Genomic DNA, 21,844 nt, shown 5'->3' with positions numbered 1-21,844 from the left:
ATCAATAACAGAATGTACTGATTTCTCATGGTACACAGAAGAGGTCACGCCAAATTTAATAGAACGCAAAATCCCTAAGAAACTGTATCTCAATGTCTTGCAGGAAAGCTAAAGAGATTCTCGTCATACATTAAGTTCACTAGCGGAAAGACGCAAGCAGTATCTTCACTACTCGATAACAATGGCATACTGACTAACGACGGTTTCCCGTAATTTCTACCTCAAAGAAGAGGAAGTAAATATTGCGGAACTCGATTCAAGGACAACTGCTAACAGGAGTAACTAGAAGTACATATACTGAGTGGAGTGAAGTAGCTTAAATCACAGAATAAAGGCAAGGTCTCCAGTCGAGACTGTATACCAGGCAAGTCCCTTTCAGAGTATGCTGATACAATAGCGCCATTCTTGGCAGTCATATACAAGCGCTCGCTCGTCGACAGCTGCACACCAATACCCAAGAAAGCAAATACGAGTAATCCGCTGAATTGCAGGACCCATATCATTAAAACTGATTTGCAGCAGGGTTTTGGAACATGTACAGTGTTCGAACATTATGAATTACGTCGAAAATAACGATTTATTTACCAAAAGCCCACACGGATTCAGAAAATATCGTTCTAGTGAAAGCCGGCTAGTTCTTTATTCTCACGAAGCAATAAATGCTATCGACAGATGATGCCAGATTGATTCTAGATTTTTAGAAGGTTTTTGACACCATTCCCCACAAGCGACTTCTAATCGACATGCTTGCTCATGGAATATCGTCTGAGTTGTGGTACTGGATCTGTGATTTCGTGTCGGAAAGGTCACAGTTCGCAGCAAATGATGAAAAGTCATCGAGTAAAATACAAGCGGTATCTGGCGTTTACCAAGGAAGTGTTGTAGGCCTTCTTCGGGTCCTGATTTACATAAGCTGTTTTGGAGACAATCTGAGAAGCCCTGTTAGATGGTTGACATGATGCTGGCATATACTGTCTTGTAAAATCATCATATCATCAAAAAAAATTGCAAAATTATTTATACAAGGTATCTGTAGGGTGCGGAAAGTGCCAGTGGCCTCTAAACAATGAAAAAGTGAAGCTATTCATATGAGAAATAAAAGGAATCCGTCAATTTTCGGTTACGTGATAAATTACACGAACGGAAAGGCTGTCAATTCAACTGAATACTTACACATTACGATTATGTAGATATGTTACGGGGAAGACAAACCAAAGACTGAAATTTGTTGGCAGTCACTCAGAAGATGCAACAGGTCTATTAAAAAGAGACTGCCTACACTATGCTTGTCCAACTTTTCTGGAGTATTGCTGCGTGGCACGGGATCCATCTCGTATTTACCGAGGACATCGAAAAAGTTCAAAAAAGGGAGGCTCCTTTTGTATTATAGGGGACATAGTGTGACGGATATAATACGCAAATTGATGTGGCAGTGATAAAAAAAGGCGACTTCTGTTGCGGCAGGACCTTTTCACGGAATTTCAGTCACCGGCTTTATCCTCAGTTGTGAATTTCAGAGTAATAGTCTACTTGTGGATGAACATTAATATCCACAGCTTGTGAGGGTAAAATTATTTTTCGTACACTTATCATATTCGTAATACTGCTCCAAGCCAATCACGCTTTCCCGAATACGCTTGTAAACGTCAGTCGCAGATGTATGTATTGAAAAATGTTATTTTCATGTGACAGCCTCATTGCAATGTGCGTAGTAGCCAATACCTACATACTGATACCACAAACTACACTCCTGGAAATTGAAATAAGAACACCGTGAATTCATTGTCCCAGGAAGCGGAAACTTTATTGACACATTCCTGGGGTCAGATACATCACATGATCACACTGACAGAACCACAGGCACATAGACACAGGCAACAGAGCATGCACAATGTCGGCACTAGTACAGTGTATATCCACCTTTCGCAGCAATGCAGGCTGCTATTCTCCCATGGAGACGATCGTAGAGATGCTGGATGTAGTCCTGTGGAACGGCTTGCCATGCCATTTCCACCTGGCGCCTAAGTTGGACCAGCGTTCGTGCTGGACGTGCAGACCGCGTGAGACGACGCTTCATCCAGTCCCAAACATGCTCAATGGGGGACAGATCCGGAGATCTTGCTGGCCAGGGTAGTTGACTTACACCTTCTAGAGCACGTTGGGTGGCACGGGATACATGCGGACGTGCATTGTCCTGTTGGAACAGCAAGTTCCCTTGCCGGTCTAGGAATGGTAGAACGATGGGTTCGATGACGGTTTGGATGTACCGTGCACTATTCAGTGTCCCCTCGACGATCACCAGTGGTGTACGGCCAGTGTAGGAGATCGCTCCCCACACCATGATGCCGGGTGTTGGCCCTGTGTGCCTCGGTCGTATGCAGTCCTGATTGTGGCGCTCACCTGCACGGCGCCAAACACGCATACGACCATCATTGGCACCAAGGCAGAAGCGACTCTCATCGCCGAAGACGACACGTCTCCATTCGTCCCTCCATTCACGCCTGTCGCTACACCACTGGAGGCGGGCTGCACGATGTTGGGGCGTGAGCGGAAGACGGCCTAACGGTGTGCGGGACCGTAGCCCAGCTTCATGGAGACGGTTGCGAATGGTCGTCGCCGATACCCCAGGAGCAACAGTGTCCCTAATTTGCTGGGAAGTGGCGGTGCGGTCCCCTACGGCACTGCGTAGGATCCTACGGTCTTGGCGTGCATCCGTGCGTCGCTGCGGTCCGGTCGCAGGTCGACGGGCACGTGCACCTTCCGCCGACCACTGGCGACAACATCGATGTACTGTGGAGACCTCACGCCCCACGTGTTGAGCAATTCGGCGGTACGTCCACCCGGCCTCCCGCATGCCCACTATACGCCCTCGCTCAAAGTCCGTCAACTGCACATACGGTTCACGTCCACGCTGTCGCGGCATGCTACCAGTGGTAAAGACTGCGATGGAGCTCCGTATGCCACGGCAAACTGGCCGACACTGACGGCGGCGGTGCACAAATGCTGCGCAGCTAGCGCCATTCGACGGCCAACACCGCGGTTCCTGGTGTGTCCGCTGTGCCGTGCGTGTGATCATTGCTTGTACAGCCCTCTCGCAGTGTCCGGAGCAAGTATGGTGGGTCTGACACACCGGTGTCAATGTGTTCTTTTTTCCATTTCCAGGAGTGTATTTCGTTCCTTCGCTCAGGACTGAAATGCAGCAAATTGCGTAGCAACTAAAGACAGTTAAGGAAACTTCGTTAAACCATTCTGGAAAGTCAAATATTACATCTGATAAAGCCAAATACGAGTACTCTCTCTCTTTGCCTACAAGTATTACGTACACATGGAGGTGCTAACATCACTGTTTTCTCTGAAAATTGTGCATTTCATGTCCTCCAACCGGACATTTCTGTACTGACAACTGTGTAAAACGCTCCTTGCTCTATGTTGTCGAATTAGGCGGCAGAAAATATCAATTCTGGGCGACTATACACTGGTCAACAACGTGGAAGCCGCTTTGGCCCCAACGCTGCTGCAGTAGGCGTTGCCCTATTGAAGACTTGTTTTGTCTGCGTTGTTTGCAACGGTTCACACGGACCTGTAGTCTGACACGAAGTACTAGTGATGCTTAGTTTCAAAAACGCTGAGAACACTGAGAAAGGCGAAAGTCATTTCTGAATTCTCAAGATATCCTACAAAAGCCAGTTGTGGAAATGGGTACTTAAGCGTAGAGTAACCAAGCCGCTGTACAGTTCCTGTACAGATTTTCGCCTTTACTGCTAGTGCTGTAATGTTAACCAGATGAAAACTGAATAGGGCGAGTGACTGTCAAGGACATTTAGCCTACCAGGTGCTCTCATTACTACTGTGCGTTTTTTGGAATTTGCACTTTTATTACAAGCCTGTTGCCTCATCATCTGTTCCAGTGTAAGAGCCCCCTCCCCCCCCCCCCCTGCTGAAATCCAGCAGATGTTCTGGGTGGGCAAGTTACTATCTACACTGTGTGATAAAAAGTATCCACACACCCCCGAAAAACATACGTTTTGCATATTAGCTGCATCGTGTTGCCGCCTACTGCCAGGTACTCCATATCAGCGACCTCAGTAGTCATTAGACATCGTGAGAGAGCCGAATGGGGCGCTCCGCTGCACTCACGGACTTGGAACGTGGTCAGGTGATTGGGTGTCACTTGCGTCATACGTCTGTACACGAGGTTTCCACACTCCTAAACATCCCTAGGTCCAGTGTTTCAGATGTGATAGTGAAGTGGAAACTTGAAAAAACACGTACAGCACAAAAGCGTACAGGCAGACCTCGTCTGTTGACTGACAGAGACTGCCGACAGTTCAAGAGGGTCGTAATGTGTAATAGGTAGACATCTATCCAGACCGTCACGCAGGAACTCCAAACTGCATCATGATCCACTGCAAGTACTATTATGACAGTTAGGCGGGAGGTGAGAAAACCTGGATTTCACGGTTGAGCGGCTGCTCATAAGCCAGGCATTACGCCAGTAAATGACGAGCGACACCTCCCTTGGTGTAAGCAGCGTAAACATTGGGCGATTGGACAGTGGAAAAACACTGTGTGGAGTGACGAATCACAGTACACAATGTGGCGATCTGATGGCAGGGTGTGGGTATGGCGAATGCCCGGTGAACGTCATCTGCCACCGTGTCTAATGCCAACCGTAGAATTCGGAGGCTGTGGTGTTATGATGTGGTCGTGTTTCTCATGGAGGGGGCTTGCACCCCTTGTTCGGGCATGGCGAATGCATCTTTCAACATGATCGAGCACCTGTCCATAATGCACGGCCTGTAGCGGAGTGGTTGCACAACAATAACATCCCTGTAATGGGCTGGCCAGCACAGAGTCCTGACCTGGATCCTATAGAACACCTTTGGGATGTTTTGGAACGCCGACTTCGTGCCAGGCCTCACCGACCGACATCGATACTTGTCAGTGCAGCACTCCGTGATGAATGGGCTTCAATTCCCCAAGGAACCTTCCAGCACCTGCTTTAACGTATGCCTGCTAGAGTGGAAGCTGTCACCAAGGGTAAGGGTGGGCCAACATCATCATACTGAATTCCAGCATTACTCATGTATGACGCCACGAACTTTTAGGTCATTTTCAGCCAGGTGTACGGATACTTTTGATCACATATATTCTGTTAGTAGCACCACTCGTGCACTTTTCGGTCTCGGTGTTTCGGCTGTTACGAGGGCGTGCTGAATAATAATGCCTCCAAATTTTTAGTTCTGTTCTCAATATCGGTTTAGGTATTACATGTTATCCATATTACTCACTCGACTTTCATGCTTCGCTGATGCAAGCTGCATCCCTCTGACGCTAGAGGGCTCCAAATTGCAACGGCGATGTTTGACGACACTTTGCCGGTACGTGAGAAACAGCGTGTTCTAATCGAGCTTCCCACTGAAATCCATAGTAGAATGAAAACTGTGTATGATGATGGTTGTACCGACATCTGTACTGTGTGACGCTGGGTTGTTCATGTTCGTAGTGAAGGAAATTGTGAAGCTAGCCTCAACATATGTGAGAGAGCTCGGAGTTGACAACCCTCATCGAATCGTTTTGATGAACTCGTCAGAAAAAATTGTCGAATAATACAGACGTAGGCCTCAGGCCAGCGTGGCTTATCACGAGAGCCTGTTCAGGCGATAATTGCAGAACTGCGTTGCAGAAACTGTGTGTACGGTATAGGTGCATCGAATTCTCACTCCTGACATGAAATGGAGGACGCTGGACGTGTGCCAACAGTTTCGTTTGCGTTATGAGCAGGAGGGTGACGGGTTGGTTGAAATGGCTCTGATCACTATGGGACTTAACATCTTAGGTCATCAGTCCCCTAGAAGTTAGAACTACTTAAACCTAACCAACCTAAGGACATTACACAATCCATGCCCGAGGCAGGATTCGAACCTGAGACCGAAGCGGTCGTGCGGTTCCAGACTGAAGCGCCTAGAACCGCTCGGCCACATCGACCGGCGGTGACGGGTTTCTTGAGAACAATGAGGCAGGTGATGAAAGCTGGGTTCACCATTTTGAACCCGATAACAACAGATCACCACCGGAGTTTCGCCTTGAAGGATCACCGACACCAAAACACTTGAAGACCCTGTCACCAGCAGGCAAAGACGTGCTCACAGTGTTCTTGGATGTACAAGGTGTGGTGCATTTGGAACTCATGCCTAAAGACACTACGGTAATGTCCGCAAGGTACTGAAAGACCGTCAGAACAGTCAAAGTACGAATTCTATGAGTCCGTCTTCACATGGAGCACACTTTTCGTGAGCATATCCAAACCTGGGCACACAAGAGCGCTGTGACACGTACAACAATCCGACGCGTTGGGTTTACTTTCATTCATCAGCCTCCAAATAGTCCATACAGTTTCCAAAACTTACAGAACACCTTCGAGGACTTCACGTTGGTAGTTACGCAAGCAGAGGTGAAGTTGTGGCCCCGTCATCATATTCAAATATTCTACAGTGCGGTCATCGCGTAACTGGTCTGTCGGTAGTCGAAATATGTCCGTCGTTAGGGTGACTACGTTAAGAAATAAATATGTAAACATGAAATAAAGATGTGGAATGTTGATACAGTTTGTTGTATTTAAGATGCGTGAAGAGGTTTCACTAAAAATTCGGAGGCATTACCTTTCGGCACGCCGTCGTAAAAGGAGGGGATCTCTGTACTCTAAATATGTTGTTGAAGCACCCAAACACGTCATCTGCAGTGGGTGGACGCTTTGATTTGGATGTGTGTGGGTGCTGGAACGAACAGTGGCGTCAAAATGTAGGGAAGAGAATGGGCTGTATTTCTTTATGTCAGAAAAATACTGGTCTCATTGATGTCACATACGTCATTGAGAACGAAAGAGAAAAATTACATCAGCCCAATGCATTTTAACATGGAGCGCAAAAATTCGAACGTGTGGTGTTAGCTTCTATGCTACCAAGCTGCTTGGTATGAAGCGATGTGTGCAAGTTGATGGGATAGCGTCGAAACTTTGACTTTCACTATCTTGGAAACTATTCAGTGCTCGCACTTACGACATAATAGCGTCCATTTACTTTCTCCTTCTTACACCCAGGAAACTTTTGACTGTGCCAGAGAGGGACGTATTGTGGCTCCTCCTCGTACGATGTAGTTTCAGGAAGCTGCTGATATCACTTCACACCCCTATATGGAGCATGTTCTTGCAATATTTCCGCAACAGAAACATGGATCAAGCAGTCCCTGTGGATCCCGAAAGTCGCCTTTGACAAACTAACATAGTAGCGGAATTAATCACCATGTCCTGCATCTGACAGCATTCCTATGATGTAATTAGGCTTATAAAAGTGATATTAAATAATTTTGATTCTCTTATAACTGACCTGTTTCATTTCCTGTTATCTGCATATTTTTGACTCTCTCTTTTCACACTCTTCCTCAAACTACATCACTGCTGAGCTTTTAGACGAGTTGCTGGATGCTACTTGAGGATTATATAGCCTCGGCAGTGGGTTGACGACAGTATTGGGTGGCGGACGCTCCCCACTGCCACCTTAGCTCACCAGAGTGGTTAAAACAACTCGAAAAGCTGTGGTGTTTGTTAAGTGCGTACGGCCGATCTGAAAACTGCACTGCTTGTGGAAGACATGATTTAGGTTTAAAATGGATGTGTTATAACTTATTTCATGAAGCTCATCTCATGTAATTTTTTTGGCCTCATCAGTGCTTAACTTTTTTAAGATATTCCATTGTGATGTAAAAAGTGTGTAGTCGAGTCTCCGCGACCATTGGTGCTTCTGGTTGTACTCAATTTACCTGACCCTCAACTTTTTAGTTAAGTGAGAGTAGGTGAACTATTGGCTCAGGAGACAAGGTGGTGTGAGCCGTATCTTGATGGCGTTATTAAGCCTTCCCAGTAGCCTCCCAGATGAAATGAACTTACAAATAGCGTTGTGAAATGATAATTAAATGGACACCCTAGCTGCAAACAGGCGTTGCCGGCCGCTGGTGGCCGAGCGGTTCTGGCGCTACAGTCTGGAACCGCGCGACCGCTACGGTCGCAGGTTCGAATCCTGCCTCGGGCATGGATGTGTGTGTTGTCCTTAGGTTAGTTAGGTTTAAGTAGTTCTAAGTTCTAGGGGACTTATGACCTCAGCAGTTGAGTCCCATAGTGCTCAGAGCCATTTGAGCCAAACAGGCGTTGATGAACTTCATTGGGGACATGTTGAAAATGTGTGCCCCGACCGGGGCTCGAACCCGGGATCTCCTGCTTACATGGCAGAAGCTCTATCCATCTGAGCCACTGCGGGCACAGAGGATAGTGCGTCTGCAGAGACTTATCCCTTGAACGCTCCCCGTGAGATACACATTCCCATCATGTCCACACCACTACATTCGTAGTGCGCCTAATAGATTTTTGCCCATCATACTCATTACTCGTGGCAGATTAATCTACCGAAGCAGGAGCTCCCGGGTTCGAGTCCCGGTCGGGGCACACATTTTCAACGTCCCCAATGAAGTACATCAACGCCTGTTTGCAGCTAGGGTGTCCATTTAATTATCATTTCATTTCTAGCAAAGCTGCATGGTCATCCACGGTAACTGTTCTTTCGGGAACAGATACTACCGTCATATATAGTTAAAACAGCGTTGTCCACTGAGTCAGATCCGGTCACAAGTGCTGTGATATTTAACGCCGTAGTCTGTTCTTTTTCTTTAATATTCATATATCGATATTTCAGTTACAGGTGTTGTGAAATCCTTGAGAGATCGTTACTGTGGAACAGCTGAGAAACAACCTTCGTGCAACATGCGCCAGGTGCGGAATAGTTCACAGAAATTCGGTTCCATGCTCACTTAGGCCAATGTGATCTTATTGCCTTGGTTCCTCTACGTTTTAAGCTGTCTGACAGTTGAAAAGCACATTCATCAGGTGCTTTTCGATATGATTGATAAGCCATCACCAGCAGTCATATTAAAATACTTCATTTACTTTTTCACATTTTCATGAATTATTTCTGAATATTTACAAGAAAAGTCTCTGTTACACATTGCCAAGAACTGTTCAGAAATTTCGTCACTGGTCACTGCTTTAGTTTTGGAGATGATTTCATCATTTCACATATTTATTCTTTGGTCAAAGGGACTACTTAGTTGTTGTCACCTTCTGCAATAATTTCCCCTTTAACGATAGCCCCCTGGTCTTCTATTTTCCTCTGGACTCCCACACACGTTGGCAGAACGTCTATAAATGTGTCGTGTAATTTCTTCCTTTGGCTCGCATAGCTTTCCGTCCTCGCCGATTAACTGTTCTATTGCATATGCTTTGCCCTTTTACTCTCCCACGTAATGTGTGAACTTGATGTTTCATCTGCACTGTAATTCGTCCCCACAGTCCCTGGCCTTGCTTGTGAACATTAGTTGTGTTATATTGATTATTGTATTTTTTGTCTGGGTTATCTTCAAAAATTTGTGTGTTATTTTCAGTGTTGATGTGTTCAGTGGAGGCATGGTGGTCAACACTCTCTTGTTTTGTATTGCCCCTTCTGCCACAACGTGCTTGCTGTGTTACGCATGTTGTCATCATTTGGGCAATACTTCTCTTGCTTTGCGCTCGTGAACGAAGTGTATATTCAACTGCAGTATGCTCCTAGCATGGTATCTTTTTCGTAGTGTGGCGTCGATACAAATTTTGATGTCTGTGCACAGGTGACGCAGTACTGCCTTTCAGAGTTTGTATTTTAACCTATGACTGCTGTAGTTTATATTTAGAGCAATTGTTTTTAGTTTTATGTAAGCTCTTTTATTTGTCAGCACAACTGTCTACTATCTACCAAAGAGTTAAGTCTATTTTCTTCGCCCTGTACATCATTGTTTCTATTTAAACTGTACCCATAAACACTTTCTGAACACAGATGCCGTTTTCCAACCTGATTTTCATAATCTCTTGACCACAAAGTTTTTAGGTCCCTTGTTAGACTTTTATCCTATTTCGTTTTATTTTTCTGTGTTTCCTCATACGATTGTTCCGTTATCGTCTTTTCTGGTTTTAGAAACCAATTTTGGTTGCTTTCAGCAAGTCTTCTACACTCTTTATATTGGTCTTTTTGTACTACAAAGCTCTTCAGTTGCCGTGTCTTGTTTCCGCTACTCCATCGACATTATACTAATTCCGATTTTAGTGTTATATATTGTATGTATTGTATTGTATGTTAACTGGGGGCCTAGAAACGATGGAGAGGCTCCGTCCCCGCCCCATCCGCAGTGGTCCACAACCCCACGACGACTACCCCAGTCCACTTCACCCCTCCGCTGCCTCACACTGAGACCAGGGTTATCGTGCTGTTCGGCCCCCGGTGGACCCCCCAGGGAACGTCTCACACCAGATGAGTGTAACCGCTATGTTTGCGTGGTAGAGTAATGGTGGTGTACGTGCACGTGAAGAAGTTGTTTGCGCCGCAATCCCTGACATAGTGTAACTGAGGTGGAATGAGGGGAACCAGCCCGCATTCACCGAGGCAGATGGAAAACCGCCTAAAAACCATCCACAGACTGACCGGTTCACCGGACCTCATCACAAGTCCGCCGGGCGGATTCGTGCTTGGGACCAGGCGCTCCTTCCCGCGCGGAAAGCCGTGCGTCAGACAGCACGGCCAACCGGGCAGACCATGATACATATAATTTTAAGTCTTTTTTTCTGAACACCATGTAATCTGTGTTTCACATTACTGATAGTGTTTCGAAGTCGCATGGTACTGTGTCGTCTTACGTTGAGAGGTCTCCCATTTCTAGTAATCTGATCTTCGCTACGCTCTTTTCGGAGAAGAGATTACTTCCTTGATATTTTCTTCTCGTTGGTTAGCGTGCACCTCTTCTTGTGCAAAATGATACACGTTACTTGCTTGCGTCAAATTTCGAAGATACAAGTCAGACTCCTGTTGCTGTGTATATATGTTCTGTGTCTTTATGCTTTTGAGACACGATGGGGGAACTTCTGCTGCCTACCTATGGTGTACATTGGACCTGTAGGCCGTGCATTCTACGTGTGACTATCCTGGGTTATCAACGCTCGAAATCCTTGAATCACTCTGTATGCAAGGGAACTAAGCTTTCTTACGGCCACTCAAACATTTCTTGCGTCATTACCATTAGAATACTTGCTTTGGTCTCATGTTTCCTCTTGAATGGTTATTGACTGCCACGCCATGCAACAGCTTGGTATGTTCTGCTCAGATTAATTACAAGAGGCAGGCAGAATGTTCTCAGATGTTAGGTCTGGGCTTGTGTATTATTAAGGTACAGGTACCTACTGCATTTTATTTGACTTCAACATGAACTGCATTGGCAAGGAAGTCACATTGCGACCTTATCAACTCATTATCAGATAGCAGTAGCGTTTCTAGATAGACCCAAATGTCATCGTCCACTATCATCAGTCATTCATTTACGAAAGGAAAAGTGAACTTCACGATAGATTCAAGCAGAAACTGTGAATGATGACTAAAATAACTCTACTAACGACTCTTCCAAAACTCTCTCAGCTGGAGGCCTTTGTTTACAACCGGCGAGCTGTCACTAGTCCACACGTCTCCACTCAACCACGCCAACAACAGGACTGCTCGAATTTTGCGACCAGCCGCCTTAGCCCTTGTGCCTTCTGACCACACATACAAATCTGACTCGCTTTCTTTGAGGTTGATGTTAGCACAAATAATTTCCAAACCCTACCAACAGCGATCCTTACGTACGCCTCATGTAGCAGAGTAGGACACCATCGTTCACAGACTCTGTCTATCCAGCGTTGCTAATCCCATACCCTCTGATTCCGGTGTTTAGAAAACAAGGGTCGAAATACACGTGATAATGGAAGTCTGGACTTGCCCCTGTCCTCTGGTGAGGCAGTCTAATGGTTAAGAAGACTGCTCGTCATAAACAAGAAATACACTTTAGATTCCCAGTATGGAACAATTTAATAAATTATTCAATGCTCACCAGATATGGAAACGCTGGAAAAAGTCATTTAAAGAAAAATATGCAAAACATTTTCGCATGATATGTGAACACACACCCAAAACATGCCATTCTTTATTCTGCTACTACAAATTATTTCGTTTGTCTTCTCCTGCTTGCCATTCCCTAATCTTTTCTGTTTCAGCACAGCCACAGGTTTTATTTCTTCATATAGAATCAAAATTTTGACGATTTTCTATCCTTTGGGAACCTCTTTCTCATCCATTACCTAAAGGATTGATTTGGAAGATAGAAAACCTTCAATGAAATACAATAGATTTTCTATCTTTGGAAAAGCATTTTCTTTTATATCACCTTTCCCTTATAACTGCAGTGAGTGAAAAAATTGCATTCTCAACTGAATTTGCACTGAAGCGCCAAAGAAACTGGTGTAGACATGCGTATTCAAATACAGTGATATGTACACAAGCGGAATGCGGCACTATATAAGACAAGTGTCTGGCATAGTGGTCAGATCGCTTACTGCTGCTACAATGGCAGGTTATCAAGATTTAAATGAGTTTGAACGTAGAGTTATAGTCGGCTCACGAGCGATGGGACACAGCATCTCCAAGGTAGCGATTAAGTGGGGACTTTCCCGTACGACGATTTTACGAGTGTACCGTGAATATCAGGAATTCGGTAAAACATCAAATCTCTGACATCACTACGACCAGAAAAAGGTCCCGCAAGAACGAGACCGACGACGACTGAAGAGAATCGTTCACCGTGACAGAAGTGCAAACTGCTTCAGATTTCAGTGCTGGGCCATGAACCAGTGTCAGGAAGCGAACCATTCATCGAAGCATCAGCGGTATGGGCTTTCGGGCCGAAGGCTCACTCCTGTACCCTTGATGACTGCATGACACAGAGTTTTGTGCCTCGCTTGGGCCTGGTAACACCGACATTACACTGTTTAAGACTGGAAACATGTTGCCTGATCGAACGAGTCTCCTTTGACATTCTATGGAGCGGATGGACGAGTATCGGTATAGAGACAACCTCATGAATCCATGTACCCTGCACGTCAGCAGTGGACTGATCAAGCTGGTGGAGGCTCTCTTGTAATGGTGTGGGGCGTGAGCAGTTGGAGTGATATGTGACCCCTGATACAACTAGATATTACTCTGGCAGCTGACACATGCGTGAGCATCCTGTCTGATCACCTGCATCCATGCCTGTCCACTGTGCATTCCGACGGACTTGGGCAACTTTAGCAGGACAATGCGATACCCCACACGTCCAGAATTGCTACAGAGTTTCTCCAGGAACACTCTTCCAAGTTTAAACAGTTCCGCTGGCCACAAAACTCTCCAGACATGAACATTATTGAGCATATCTGGGATGGCTTGCAACGTCCTGTTCAGAAGAGGTCTCAACCCTGAAGGACTGAGGGTGTCGGTTCTCTCCAGCAGGATTTCAGACATTTGTCGAGTCCATGCCACGTCATGTTGCGCCACTTTTGCGTGCTTGCGGGGGCGCTACACGATGTTAGGCAGGTGTGCCAGTTTCTTTGACTTTTCAGTGTAATTCACACTGTGTACCAGGAGGAGGAGGGGGGGGGGGGAGGAGGAAGTATAAGAGTTTATTCGAACATCAATGTTTAGAAATGCAATAACTTTTCATGACAACTAGAACCTCTGCTTTATCAAAATGTGCATTGAGATGACATTCGCTTTTGATCCACAATACTTGATTAACGCTTCTGTAAGTGCTACTGTGAATGTGCAGTGGTAGAACTCACCCCATGGAAGAGACTGCGTCGGCGTCTGGTGGAGGAGTGTGGCAGGCAGCCGTGGTCGGTGTAGGTGTGGCAGGTCTGAAACGAACACGGCCAATGGCAGTAGCAAGTCTGACAATGTCAGAGAGATAACAGTGAGCTATTGATTTCACACACACAAACACACAGCTTCTCCCAAGTCTCCTGTAGCGATAGTTTACTATACCAAAAAACGATTTATACAGAATAAAGCAGAACTCAATCTACAAAAGAGCCAACAATTATGCTAGAGTGATAACGATAGAACAGCAGATTAAATAGCATAATACCGTCATCATGCGACGGTGTTTGTAGCTCGTGAGTTAGGCACTGAGCTGTAGAAATACCATTGCGAAGTAGGGGTAGCAGCTGTTGGAGAGGGTGGGGAAGGAAATACAGAGAAAGAAAGCACACAGAATTTGCAGAAGTTCGAGAGATGGCACCACCGGCGCGTATCGAGGTCATGTTAAGTTAGTAGCATCTTGGAAACATCGACCACGAAGCTTCAGCCATATTGGTCTATGTGTTTGGCATTCGTGTGAATCTTCCTTAAGTCGAGTAATTGTCAAAAAATGGACAAAAAAGAATTTCGAGTGGTGATTAAACATTACTTTATGAAAGGCAAAACGCCTCAGGAGACTAAAGAGAAGCTTGATGAACATTGCGCTGACTCTGCACCTTCGATTAGAACAGTTTGCAAGTGGTTTCAAAGTTTTCGAAGTGGCCATAGGAGCACAAGTGATGCTGAACGTTCTGGACGCCCTGTGGAGGTTATGACTCCAGAAATCTATCATAAAATCCATGATATGGTGATGGATGACAGAACAGTTAAGGTGAGTGAGATTGCTAGTGGTGTGGGCATCTCGAATGACGGGTACATAATATTTTACATAAACATTTGGACATGAGAAAGCTATCCGCAAGATGGGTTCCGCGATTGCTCACGCTTGACCAAAAACGGAATCGCGTGAAGTGTTGCAAGGATGGTTTGCAGCTGTTCAGGAAGAATCTGCAGGACTTTAAGCGTCGCTTCGTCACTGTGGATGAAACATGGATACATTGCTGCACTCCTGAGACCAAAAAACAATCTAAACAATGGGTTACCTAGGGAGAATCTGCACCAAAAAAGGCGAAAACCATTCCTTCGGCCGGAAAGTCTATGGAGACTGTCTTTTAGGATTCTCAAGGGATAATTCTTATCGACTATCTCAAAAAGGGTAAAACTATTACAGGTGCATATTTTTCATCCTTATTGGACCGTTTGATAACCGAGCTGCAAGAAAAACGCCGGCCATTGGACCACAAAAAAGACATTTTCCATCACTACAATGCACTAGCACACATCTCAGAAGTTGTGGTCGCGAAATTATTGGAAATAGGATTCCAACTCTTTCCACATTCCCCCTATTCTCCAGACTTGGCTCCCTCGGACTATACTTGATCCCCAATTTGAAGAAATAGCTGGCGGGACAAAGATTTTATTCAAACAAGGAGGTGACTACAGCAACTAATATCTATCTTACAGACTTGGACAATTCCTATTACTCGGAAGGGACCAACAAATTAGAACAGCGTTGGACGAAGTGTATAAGTCTAAAAGGAGACTATGTCGAAAAATAAAAAGGTTTACCGCAAATACTTAAGTAGTAATTATTTTTGCACGGGCTTTTCAATCCCCCGTCGTACATATATATCTACACTCCTGGAAATGGAAAAAAGAACACATTGACACCGGTGTGTCAGACCCACCATACTTGCTCCGGACACTGCGAGAGGGCTGTACAAGCAATGATCACACGCACGGCACAGCGGACACACCAGGAACCGCGGTGTTGGCCGTCGAATGGCGCTAGCTGCGCAGCATTTGTGCACCGCCGCCGTCAGTGTCAGCCAGTTTGCCGTGGCATACGGAGCTCCATCGCAGTCTTTAACACTGGTAGCATGCCGCGACAGCGTGGACGTGAACCGTATGTGCAGTTGACGGACTTTGAGCGAGGGCGTATAGTGGGCATGCGGGAGGCTGGGTGGACGTACCGCCGAATTGCTCAACACGTGGGGCGTGAGGTCTCCACAGTACATCGATGTTGTCGCCAGTGGTCGGCGGAAGGTGCACGTGCCCGTCGACCTGGGACCGGACCGCAGCGACACTGTTGCTCCTGGGATATCGGGGAGGACCATTCGCAACCGTCTCCATGAAGCTGGACTGCGGTCCCGCACACCGTTAGGCCGTCTTCCGCTCACGCCCCAACATCGTGCAGCCCGCCTCCAGTGGTGTCGCGACAGGCGTGAATGGAGGGACGAATGGAGACGTGTCGTCTTCAGCGATGAGAGTCGCTTCTGCCTTGGTGCCAATGATGGTCGTATGCGTGTTTGGCGCCGTGCAAGTGAGCGCCACAATCAGAACTGCATACGACCGAGGTACACAGGGCCAACACCCGGCATCATGGTGTGGGGAGCGATCTCCTACACTGGCCGTACACCACTGGTGATCGTCGAGGGGACACTGAATAGTGCACGGTACATCCAAACCGTCATCGAACCCATCGTTCTACCATTCCTAGACTGGCAAGGGAATTTGGTGTTCCAACAGGACAATGCACGTCCGCATGTATCCCGTGCCACCCAACGTGCTCTAGAAGGTGTAAGTCAACTACCCTGGCCAGCAAGATCTCCGGATCTGTCCCCCATTGAGCATGTTTGGGACTGGATGAAGCGTCGTCTCACGCGGTCTGCACGTCCAGCACGAACGCTGGTCCAACTGAGGCGCCAGGTGGAAATGGCATGGCAAGCCGTTCCACAGGACTACATCCAGCATCTCTACGATCGTTTCCATGGGAGAATAGCAGCCTGCATTGCTGCGAAAGGTGGATATACACTGTACTAGTGCCGACATTGTGCATGCTCTGTTGCCTGTGTCTATGTGCCTGTGGTTCTGTCAGTGTGATCATGTGATGTATCTGACCCCAGGAATGTGTCAATAAAGTTTCCCCTTCCTGGGACAATGAATTCACGGTGTTCTTATTTCAATTTCCAGGAGTGTATATATCTCACAGAAATTGAAACTTTACCCCGTAAATAAATTTGCTTCACACTGGAAATGGGCCTTTCACTGAACAGGCGAATGTTGAGTATTAGCTGACTGATGGTGTGAGAGATACCAGTAAAGCTAGCAGAGACAATATGCAAGTACATTTATACCCGACTATTGATGTTGATACTCCAGTGAAATTACAAATTATGTTTAATTGTTGTACGCATTCTAATTGCTATGTATCAGACTGTGATCACGAAATTTCCTGAAGAGTGAGGTAGTCAGCATGGACGAAAATAATGACAATGAGTTTACATAACGCAGTGGGCAAAGTGCATTTCCGTAAAGGCTGATGAAATCGTGACTCTACGCAGAAAGCTGTGAAAGTCATCTTCAGCATCTTCCAGAAAGAATAAATTGGCCGATTTATGGAGGCTAAGTGGTAACCACTGAAGAGTGCTCTCGTTGGTGCGTGATTATATTATACATATTGTACTTGCGATAGTTTTTGAGTATGTATAATGTAGTCTGTTTGTTACTGCTTCACGCTGAAACAGCTGGACGGATTTGGAAGAAACTTGGTATGGAGATAATTAACACATAGACGACCTTGTATACATATGTACCTATCAAAGAGGTTGGGGTAAGGGTGAAATACAGTGTGTCCCACGACGCGAGAGTATCCATACTGTATTCATCCATTATATCAGACCAAGAGCTATTAGTGACCTGTATCAAACTTTTTAATTAATGTCAAACACTTAATAAACTTTCTCTTGCTGTTGATCCCTAAAATAATTATGAAAGGGACGAAGTTTATCACTCGCAGCATTTTCGCTTCTCATACAACAAAACTGTCGTGTCAAGCATGGCTTTTTAATTTATTACTTCAGTACTACCGACTTAATTCGCTACACATTTTGTTGACAGCTATCACATATTCAACTGAATTGATCAGCAAAATTATAGCATTGTACGACACACAGTTCAGGACTTGTGACACCATAAACACTGATATTTGTAAAAAATGACCACATCATGCAGGACGTTCTATTTTATTACTTCTTTACTGTGAACTTTGTTCACAACACATTTCACAGACGGCAGCCACATAAACCACAGGATGTAATAGCAAAAACTGTATCATTTTACGAGATATCGTTCAGGAGGCATGGCGTCAAATACTATGACGCGTAAGAAGCTGGCATGTAATACACGAAGTATTAATTTATTAGTTCTTTTCTGTTGACTCTATTCACAACACATATTGTAGAGAGTAGCCACAAGTATCACTGAGTGTATCTGCCAATTTATATCAGTGTACGGTACTTACTTCAGGAGGTAGGACATCATAAACATTGAGCTGCCTGAAAATGAAACTGCACATCGAAATTGGCTAGACACGAGGGTCAAATTTGAAAATCTTTGGTAATGTCTTATGGGATCACACTGCAGAGGTCATCGGTCCCTTAGCCTACACAGGACTTAAACCAACTTACACTATGGACAATGTACTGTTTCTCCTGGGTGGTCTTGGGTTAAAAAAAAATGTAAACTAAATATCACGATAAATTTGATAAAGAACCGACAAGTTACGCCAAGGAAGAAGAGATAGAACTACAATGGACGTGTTATTCCATGGACTCTTGCGCTTCTATGCATGAACTATCCATTCTTTGTCATTCGCTTATCTTATCTGCTTGGATTCGGACCTAAGAGACCTTGTGTAAAGCTCATCTTGCTGTACCAGCTAATATGTAAGTTGTACCAGAAAAAATATAATGATTATTTTGTCAAAAGAATTTGTGTATGCACTCAGTCAACTTGTAATCTGACACCTGTATTGTCCTAAGAAGATACAGGCCTTAACAAAGAATTTTAGAAAATCTTTAACATTTTTCTTTTAGTTCATCTACGAGACGTGCCGTCGGTTAGGACAATTAACTTTCTTTCAGATCCTACGAGCCCGGCGGCCACTGATAATAATTTAGCTATTTTACTTGTAGTTGTTCTTTATATAAGGAGATAACATCCCAGGCAGAAAAGGTCTGGTCACAGGATACCAGTTCCATTATAGGATTTCATCTGTAGATGCTACTCTTGTTATCTTGTATTGGGGAATCGAGACGAAATCACGATATTAAGTTACGTACTACAGTAGTTTACATCGAACAGACTTGTGAAATATTCTCTGCTGTAATAGGCTTACAACTTCTCACGAGCCCGGAATAATATCTGTGGTGCAGGGTAAAGAAGTGAAAGACAAGTAATTGTTGACGTTTACGTAACTTCCCTGAGAACTGAGCTAGTTTATTAATTACTGATCTGTGTTGGACTAACTCAAAAGATATTGCACTATTAAGAACCTTCTTGTTAGTCATTTTCAGAAAAGTGTTTTCAACCGCTACTATTGAGTGATTAAGAATACGATTACATTGGCAGACTGCCGTATATTTTTTATATATCACTGTTTTTATATTTTTACATTACAACAACACACACAGCCATGCCCGAGGGAGGACTCCCACGTACGATGGGGGAGTTGCATGGACCGTTACAAGGCGCCTAGACCGCATGGCTACGAGGGTGATTCAATAATTAAAGACACAAATTAGTCTGGGGAAAAACTGTTAGTAGGGAAAGTTTGGTACTTTTATGGCTTTAAGTTCACATCACTGGGATGAGCCCTGATCAGCTGATGTATCAACATTGTTTTGTTCATAACCACAAAAATACATTTCAAGGTGGAGAGTCCGCTTGAAAATCCACATTAGTTGAACGTTCTGTTATTCGTTTCTTACTTACTGAAGGCGAGAATGTCTAAAGTTTATGGTGAAGGTGATATGAATCGTGGAAATTTTTACAAGTGGGTAGTGCAGTCCAAAAACGGTCGTGATTCAGTGACTGACGAATACCGTTCTGGCCGACCAGTTGCCGCTTCAGCCGGCCGAAGTGGCCGTGCGGTTAAAGGCGCTGCAGTCTGGAACCGCAAGACCGCTACGGTCGCAGGTTCGAATCCTGCCTCGGGCATGGATGTTTGTGATGTCCTTAGGTTAGTTAGCTTTAACTAGTTCTAAGTTCTAGGGGACTAATGACCTCAGCAGTTGAGTCCCATAGTGCTCCGAGCCATTTTGAAGTTGCCGCTTCAACTCCCTCACCTGAAAGTCGAGCTGATGACATTAAGCGGAAGTACTGCAAAATATGTGCAAGATGGATCCCAAGGGTGGTTGACGCGTCTACACAAGGAAACGAGGTTGAGAGTGTGAACAGAGCGGAAGGAACGTTATGGAAGAGAAAGTGAGCACTTCCTCAACAAAATTTTAACTTTTGATGAAACTTGGGTTCACTATTATGAACCAGAATCAAAAAGACAAAGCACAGAGTGGAAGTACACCAACTCACCTGTCAAGAAAAAATTCAAAACCCAAGCATCAGCAGGAAAAGTCATGTTGACTGGTGTTTTAGGGTGGTGAAGGTCCAGTTTTTTTGTGATTATCTCGAAGAGTACCTTACAATGAACATCCAACAGGCCTACTACTGGGATTGCTTTTAAACAAGGTGAAGGGACATCGTGGATCTTAGAGGAGAGCTGTGATTCTCCAGCAAAAAAATTCACGTCCTCGTATTGCTCAACTAAACCGTGAAACCATCAAGAAAATGGGCTTGAAAGTACTGCCTCATACCCCTTACAGTCCTAATTTAGCACCTAGTGATTTACATTTGTTCAGTGCACTGAAGGAGGCATTACGTGGAATGAGGTTCTGGTACAACAAGGACGTGGAAAAGTTTATGAGAAATTGATTCAAACATCAAGATAAAGAGTTCTTTGCAGCCAGAATAAAAAAGCTTGTTGTCTGTTGGAACTAGTTCATAAATGTTCAAGGGGGTTATGTTGAAAATTGGAAAAAAGTATTGTTATGTAAATATAAACCTATTTTCTCCAGATCAATTTGTCTCTTCAATTACTGAATGACGATCTTAGTAGTTTCGGAACATGACGTCCATGAACAGATGCGTCAACCCGGTTCCCAGAACTCTGGAAGTTAGACGTTGACTATGGATATTGTATCACAGACACAGTCCCTTTGACTGTTCAGAGATGTCACTGAACGCCCCCCACCCCCTCCCTCCCCAAAGATGTAAACAACCATGCATGAGCATCGCCTATTTAGATGGAGGGGGTCCGGCAGCCGATCAGTTCCAGTCATTCCATCGGGAAGGAGGTACACGGCTCGTGTTCAACCATGCCTAGACGGTCAATACCGTGGTTCAATTGCGTACGCATTCTTACTTTGTGCCAGGAATGGCTCTCAACAAGGAAGTGTCCAGGCGTCACGGAGTGAACCAAACCGATGTTTTTCAGACATGGAGGAGATACAGAGAGACCGGAACTGTCAGTGACCTCAGTCCGCCCAAGGGCTACAACTACAGTTCGTAACGTTATTTACTGAGGCATGATGCGGTACATTTGTGGCGTTCGATACACACCGAGACAGTTACAATATTTACCGTGCTAAGCATGTCGCAGGCAGTTGTTTAATTACTTATTCTCTCTTCTGGCACATTTTAAAATTCACTATTTGGGCGTTCAAAAACCGTTTCTGAGAAGTCAACAAATGAGTTGCCAGCGATATGAGATCTGTCAGCTCATCCCTTCGTTTCAAAATTTTGTGTTTTCTTTTCCAATGTCAGCCAGCCGCAGTGGCCGTGCGGTTCTAGGCGCTGTAGTCCGGAACCGCGGGACTGCTATGGTCGCAGGTTCGAATCCTGCCTCGGGCATGGATGTGTGTGATGTCCTTAGGTTAGTTAGGTTTAAATAGTTCTAAGTTCAAGGGGACTGATGACCTAAGATGTTAAGTCCCATAGTGGTCAGAGCCATTGTTCCTAATGTCGCGCTGGGCCACTAGTGGCTCGCACTGCAAGAATCTCTAGCGATAACTTTTGTGATGGAGCATATGCATGGATAGTGACTTTCGGTATTAACATGTTTAATAAATTACTGTTGTACCATGGATAACACCATGTGTGTGTGTGTGTGTGTG

The 21,844-nt window shown here is 45.1% G+C and overlaps 1 protein-coding gene across 1 annotated transcript in view; it reads right to left on the bottom strand.

The window, feature by feature from the left end:
- Positions 1-21,844, bottom strand: part of LOC126213253 (ankyrin repeat and protein kinase domain-containing protein 1-like) — a 41,231-nt gene that overhangs the window by 6,026 nt on the left and 13,361 nt on the right. The window contains exon 3 of the mRNA XM_049940904.1: positions 13,757-13,831. Within this exon, the coding sequence (XP_049796861.1) occupies positions 13,757-13,831 (75 nt within the window). The remainder of the gene's footprint in view (positions 1-13,756; positions 13,832-21,844) is intronic.

This window comes from Schistocerca nitens, chromosome 11, assembly GCF_023898315.1.
Source record: "Schistocerca nitens isolate TAMUIC-IGC-003100 chromosome 11, iqSchNite1.1, whole genome shotgun sequence".
NCBI classification, from domain to species: Eukaryota; Metazoa; Arthropoda; class Insecta; order Orthoptera; family Acrididae; genus Schistocerca; species Schistocerca nitens.
The sequence above is the reverse complement of the archived record's forward strand: the minus strand, read 5'-3'. Positions and strand labels throughout refer to the sequence as shown.